The sequence below is a fragment of the Nematolebias whitei genome, chromosome 1 (assembly GCF_014905685.2).
Source record: "Nematolebias whitei isolate Nwh7 chromosome 1, NemWhi1, whole genome shotgun sequence".
In the NCBI taxonomy this organism is placed as follows: Eukaryota; Metazoa; Chordata; class Actinopteri; order Cyprinodontiformes; family Rivulidae; genus Nematolebias; species Nematolebias whitei.
Genome location: NC_056498.1, coordinates 25,337,513 through 25,344,866, shown reverse-complemented (window position 1 = coordinate 25,344,866; position 7,354 = coordinate 25,337,513). Strand labels below are relative to the sequence as shown.

General features: G+C 39.7%; 1 protein-coding gene across 1 annotated transcript in view; it reads left to right on the top strand.

Moving 5' to 3' along the window:
• Positions 1-5,818, top strand: part of LOC119420863 (receptor-type tyrosine-protein phosphatase S) — a 167,108-nt gene extending 161,290 nt beyond the window's left edge. Inside the window, exons 14-17 of the mRNA XM_037688615.1 lie at positions 2,077-2,174; positions 2,255-2,511; positions 5,021-5,114; positions 5,741-5,818. Of these exons, the coding sequence (XP_037544543.1) occupies positions 2,077-2,174; positions 2,255-2,511; positions 5,021-5,114; positions 5,741-5,818 (527 nt within the window). The remainder of the gene's footprint in view (positions 1-2,076; positions 2,175-2,254; positions 2,512-5,020; positions 5,115-5,740) is intronic.
• Positions 5,819-7,354: the final 1,536 nt, after the last annotated feature.

Sequence of the window (7,354 nt, the reverse complement as noted above, 5' to 3'; positions counted from 1 at the left end):
ATATATATATATATATATATATATATATACATAAATAGGTATTGTGTCAGTTCAATTAGATGCAAGGAATTTGATATTAATCTGTTGATATGTAAATGCACAATTAGTGATATTTCATTTTTCAACACATATTTAGTGCTTCTGTATTTTCTCAGCCATCGTTGTTTGTATCTAACATTATTTCATATTTTTCCTCTGTTTTCAATGTCATAATCAGTGGGAGTATGATGATTCAACTGATCATGTGAGTAGCAAAGTGTATTTACTTGCTCTTTCTACATGCATGGCTTATTTTGAGTTTTCAGCCAAATATTCCTTTATAACACTGCATCACGTTCCCAGCTTATAATGGTAACCAACAAAAAGTAGTGATGGAGGTCCATGATAAGCTTTATAAAGAGGAAATTACAATTTGAACTGAGGAACTTTATAATTGCTTAGAAAATTAATTTTAAACAAGAAAAGTAACTTCCTATATGTCAAATTATTTCTGAGTACAAGTAGGCATGGGCATTTCAAGCAAAATTGCTCTTTAAATTAACTGGTTCGATGGATCGATGTGAAAGTGTGGACACACATTCTGGCAGTAAAGTTGTAATTTATCTGGGACTGCAATTTCCTCTTTGTATTCTTTTCAAAATCAGACTAAGACAGAATATTTAAAAATCACTGCCCATTTGTAAATTGAAGTCCATCAAGGATTCTCTTAATGATGGAGGTCTGCCTCAGTTTTTAGCGAATGCCTTTGTTGCACTGTCACATCCCACATCTATCCTGCTTCTGTTTGCAAAAGGGGGAAAACGAAAGTACTGTAGCTTAAGTTTTGTATCTTTTCAGGAAATGTTCATCACAGAGCTGCAGGCTGAGACCACATATTCAGTTACGGTGACAGCCTACACAACAAAAGGCGACGGCGCTCGCAGCAAGCCCAAACTAATAACCACCACTGGCGCAGGTAATGTAAGCATTAGAAAACAAATCTGCACTTCTGTTAACACTTTGATACTAGAAGAAAACGGTATGTACCTAAAAGATTATTTTTCCTCCACTGCTGCAATTAGTTCCAGAGAAACCTCGACTTATGGTCAGTACAACCAATATGGGCACAGCTCTACTCCAGTGGCACCCCCCAGCAGTAACCCACGGACCCTTGCAAGGTTATCGCCTTCGCTTTGGTCGCAAAGATGTGGATCCGCTGACCATTATAGAGTTCTCAGAGGGAAAGAACCACTATACAACAAAAGAGATCCATAAGGGAGCTTCATACACTTTCCGTCTTTCAGCACGCAACAAAGTAGGCTTTGGCGAAGAGACAGTCAAAGAAGTCACCACAAATGAGGACATTCCAAGCGGCTTCCCTCAGAACATTGAAGCGGAGGGCGCCACCACCTCCACAGTTCAGGTCAGCTGGCAGCCTGTGTTGGAGGCAGAGCAAAATGGGCGAATAATCAAATACGCTCTACAATACAAAGACATCAACAGCCCACATAGTCCCTCTGAACTCTTCTTCACTGCCCCGGAATCAACAGTCCTCCTGGATGGCCTTAGGGCAGAGACAACTTACGATATTAAAATGTGTGCCTTCACCAGCAAGGGATCTGGTCCCTATAGCCCAAGTGTCCAATTCAGAACACAACCCGTGGATCAAGGTAGGACCAGTCCCTGAACTTTCTTAGCCCTTTCTTTTTTAAACTTTCAATCTTTTCCTGTACAACCACAACTTCCTCCAAATGCCTCAAATGGCAGAAGTTGAGCCAACCAAAAGACTCTGGTACTAACATTCTACCCTATCACTAGCCTTTTTTTCTTTTATCCTACAATTTAACACTCACTCATGTTGAGTAAGTATGTATGTGTCTTTGTGTCTTGTCAGTTAAGTAAAGGCAAGTCATTAATTTTAAAAGTTGGTGTTGGTATAAAGGTAAGAGGACAGTTTTGTGTTCAGCATAGTACTTCTTTCAGCCTGGTATGAAGGAGACATTTTCAGGTAAGCACTAGTGTTGGATCTTTGGAAAACGGGGAAAAAAGAATGATATTTTGTGTCTAAATCATCTGCTCCCACCTTTTTTTTAGCAGTGTTTGCAAAAAACTTCCACGTGAAAGCTGCTATGAAGACATCCGTGTTACTGATGTGGGAAATCCCGGAATCCTACAACCCAGCACAACCTTTCACTGTGAGCATCGCCTCTCAGTTTGTAGAGCCAGAATCTACCAACATTATCTATGTGAAACATTTCCTCATTTCTCCTATCAGATCCTCTACGACAACGGGCAGAGTGTGGAGGTGGATGGGAAGTTAACGCAGAAGCTAATCACAGGTCTTCAACCAGAGACGCAATACTCCTTCCTCTTGACCAATCGTGGCAACAGTGCTGGAGGTCTGCAGCATCGAGTGTCCACCATGACGGCTCCAGACGTGCTTCGCACCAAACCCTACTTGATTGGCAAAACCAACTCGGATGGAATGGTGACTGTTGAACTTCCATCCGTGCAGACATCTGAGAGAGTACGGTAAGCATTCGTCAACTTTTATATTCCTTGGAAACTGGCCTTCACCGAAACTTTGCCAGTTCTAAGTTTAGCCAATGACTTGGTTTGCATATGGAATTAGCTTGGGGAGGCACCTCTACAAAACAGATTCCCCCACTTGCAACTGTTAGTTGTCAATACAATATAATTTAACCTAATAAAAATGTATCTTTTTGCTGATTATTTGACTTGTGAAGACATTACTCCAGTAATGGTTGGCCTTCCTCTGTCTGTTAAAGCCACAGCTTAATAACTGTTTTATACTGATGCTCTGTGAATGGAAATACACAACTTAACTTGATAGCTGACCTTGTCAGGGGTAATTTTTCCAAACAGTCATTTATATTCATCCTTGCATTTTGGAGTAATATCCACTTGACCTCAGTCATTGCAGTGAAAGATCCCGACTCATTTAAACATGCTCCTGTAAGCCATGTAACGTCTCTTCAGCCTTTCAACAAAACATGGGGTTGTCACAGGGTTACGGGGTACATTCACTTTTACAAGGAGGCTTCAAACTTTTTTCTGCTATGTTATTGGATGCTGTTGTCTTATTGTTTCTTATGCCAAAGCTTAAACTATTATTAGCTCCCTGTTTTTACACTGCCAGAATGGCTAATGCTAGCTACTTTACATGGTTTTGGCACAACTTTAGCACCACAGTGAGGCAGGCCTAAGCAAAATATATGATCTTCAACCGTGTTTTGCTTTGGCCAATGACTCTTGAGTTTTCTATTGTTTCTGGTTGGTTTGCTAAACCTCGGTAAGGCAGACATTCAAAAAATGTAAGTCCTGCTCACATTAAAGTTAATATTTTGCATAACAATATGTCTGCTGTTTTCACTTGTAATTCACATACACACTATTTTTGTTGTTATTGAGAAAACAAGATAAAATGAACTAAGTTTTGAGAATACCCTTGATAAACATTATTGAGTCTGTTTCACGCGTCCTCATTAGTTCATTGTATGTTGAGCATGCCCTAGCCAATTACATAATATTTACAAATTTTTGATGATTTGTAATAACCCTGTTATTAATAAACTTTAGACTTGTGTTAAGATTTAAAATTGTAAGTAAATGTACGCATAGTTTGCTGAAAAGCTTTTATTTGCTCAAATTGTTCTTTCTTGGAGTTAGGACATGTCATATATATATAGAGTAGTCAGTCCCTCGCTACTTCGCAGTTCGACTTTCGTGGACTCGCTCTTTTGCAGTTTTTCAAAGTAAGATTGGACACAACACACAATTGGCTGATTGATGGATGAGCCTCAAGACTAACATGGATTTTTCATTTAAAATAAATTCTTTAAAATTATTTAGCACATGCTGCACCTGTCTGCAGCCCACATGTGCAGGGAGAAGCTCCCTCCCGCAGCTCCTCCTCCCTCCTCTGTCGATCTCTGCTCTGCAGCGGAGAAGTGGGCGTGGCCGAGAGCGCTGGCAGAGAGCAGCTGGAGGCAGAGAGCAGAGATCATGACATGCTGGGCTTTTTAGAGCGTTTAGAGTTTAGAAACATTGTTTAGAATATTGCAAGTGTGTGAAGGATTTAAAACGCCAAACTTCATGCTCAATAATCCAACAATGTTCAATGTTCATTCAGGTCATCTGGATGGTTTCTTTTTTTGTGCCGAGATGTTTCGTCCGTCATCCAACAGACTTCTTGAATCTGAGGAACAACCAAAACAGTCACTTAGAATGGCCATCTTAGCACCAGCAAACTGTTTTACTTTTCCACACTGCAGTTTGCTGTTGATGGAGAATCAGTTTTGTTTGGTGCTTCCTCAAACTGAAGAAGTCCGTTGGATGATGGACGAAATGTCTCAGCACAAAAAAGAAACTGTCCAGATGACCTGACTGAACATTGTTGAGTTTAAAACGCCTTTATATACATACATACACACACACACACACACACACACACACACATACATAAATATATATATATATATATATATATATATATATATATATACTCAAATAAAGTGCTACTTACTATTTGTACTACTATTCCTACTTTGCGGTTTTTCGCTTATCGCGGGTGGACTGAGAACGGAAACCCCGTGATAAACGAGGGACTTGTGTGTGTGTGTGTGTGTTTATATATATATATATATATATATATATATATATATAAAATGATGTGTGTCAAATATATATAATGATGTGTGTCAAGTCAAATTCATTTGTAAAGCACATTGGTAACAGTTACTGTTTTAAAAGTGCTTGTGTGGGGACGTTATCGCCACCTGGAGGCTTGGCATAGGTACTTCAGTATTTTTAATTTGTGGGTTTTTATTTGCACAATTCTTTTAAAGAAAAAAATATATTGAATGTGGTATAGCCAAGGGTTATTATCTGTAGGTTGGCTGTGTCTATTTGTATTATCAAATCTATATTTATGATAAAATATCAAATGTTTTTAAAAAAGATACTACTTCACATTGTCTAGTATTGCAGTATATGTTTCACTTAAACTTTTCTTTTTTAGGGGGTATTATGTCGTCGTCGTGCCTTTGAAGAAGCAGCGCACTGGAAAGTTTTTCAAGCCCTGGGACAGTCCTGATGAGATGAATTTCGAGGAGGTAAATTCCAGTAGATAATCTGATTATACTCAGGTTACCACGTGAAAAACAGTCACTTCAAGTCATTTTTGTGTCATCACTGCTGACTTTGTAACTCAAGCTACACACCTGAAAGCACATGCCACATATTGATTTTTTCTTTCAAAAACAGGAGTAAATAGGTCGAGGCAGGTAAGAGGGCAAGAGACACGGCAGACAAGTCTTTTTGATTGACGCAAATGGCTTCAGAGAGCACTGTTCATATGGAAATGAGAACATGAAGTAGCCATCAATTGCACTGCAAACTCCAATCCCGTTCCCACCTCCTCCTCTTCCTCCTCCTCTTTATGTCTGCAGTAATTACCTGGAGAGCTGCATCGGGCCTTCGTGGCTCTTCTCGTTCCAGGCAAAGCTCGTCTGCTGCATATGCACAAAACACTTGACGACTTTTATATTTAGCCGGTTGAGATAATTCTGGAGTTCCTGTGCATCGCATGCAAATGACAGCTTTTACCACTACATGCTTTAAGCCGCTTCATCTTATCTTTTAGATTAGTGTTACGTTTATTACAATGTCAGTGTAATGCAAAACAGTAAGACTTCTATTTCCGTGTTATAAACCTCGCAGTATTCCACGTGACTTGAAGGATAAAGTAAAATACGGGGTGTCTCATCTGACAATGCCTCTGCAGCTCGTGCCCACAGGCCCGTGTCTGCAGCCTTGACCGATTGCCCAAAAGTCACGCCTCTGTCAGAATTTATTTGTTTGTCAATATTGGCACTCACCTTTTCACAACTTTTCCCAAGGGCAGCTAGATTTAGCCGTGTTGACAGGAGAGATGATTGAAGACATTATCAGGCAGCACCAACAGCCCCGCAGCCAAAACAAAGCACACACACACACTGCTCTGTGAATGACAGCCTCCCGTTATGTGCACACTGCATGCGCACGCAATCATCCATTGGCACGAGTCGGATATATGCGTTCAGACGCGGACTTGATTAGCATAATCATCATTCAGGCTTTGTACTTGAAATTTAAAATCTGTTGATACAAGCTCGTGTGAAGGGCGCCGTTCTTCTTTTAGCTGTTGGGAATCGTTTTTTATGTCCTGCTGCATCAAAAATATAAAGTTTGTACATTATGTAGCCAAATAAAAAGAAAATTATTTGATGTGTAAAACAATGATGGAAAAACATCCACTCTCTTTCAGTTCTTGGGTTTTACATGTAGGACATCATAAAACTGATCTGGTTTTTACCAGGTCTACAAGATTAATTGTACAAAAACACACAACAGATTCCTTTATTTCACAAACAAAAGCAAAATTGATCAGCTGTGTGACAAATTAAGTCCAGACCATGATCCAGCAGCTTCTTAAACCACCTTTAGCAGCAATAACCTGAAGTAGTTGTTTTATGGCACTGCCAGTCTCTAAAATACTTGTGGAGGAAATTGGGCCCACTCTTCTTTACAACGTTTCAGCACTTCATTGAGATTTTTCAGACACTAGTTTATACACAACTCTCTCACCTTGTTGTGAATTTGATGGGGAGTCCACTCAAGAGAAGGCCGGGTGTCCTAAATCTAACAAAGTTAAGTAGGGTCCTCTGGACGGAGTCTTCTTTGTTGAAACGTTTCGTCTTTTATCCAAAAGGCTTCGTCAGTCTGAGGAGCTGCAACAAACTCAGTCTTATAAATGGCAACTCTTCATAGTGGATCAACCAGTTTGCTGGTCACATCCAGAACTAGCTGTTCACATGCAAAAAGAGGACCATCAGCCTAACAATTGATTGTTAGTGCTCTGATGACCACTTGCTATTCACAGAGGGCTGAGTGATACAAGCTGTAACTGCATTGTAAGAAGGCCTCCGTCCTGTTTAACGATGGATGGGTTATTTTCACAAAGATGGCTTCCTTCACTCCTCTCTCCTTTACAACTCTCATAAGTTTGTTGCAGCGCCTCAGACTGAAGGTCTTTGGATAAAAGACAAAACGTTTCAACAAAGAAGAATCCGTCCAGAGGACCTGACTCAACCTGGATTATTGAGCATGCATCAAGACATTTTCAACGACGCTGTCCTAAATGCTTTCACTTATTAAAAAAATATATATTTTCTCTAATGATGAACTCTAAATACTTTGGAAATAACCTTTAAACCAGGGGTGTCCAAACATTTTCATATGTGGGTCAAAACTATCTAGATGAAATTATTTGTGGGCCACAAAAATGTGAATTTAACTCTCATCGTGAACAATA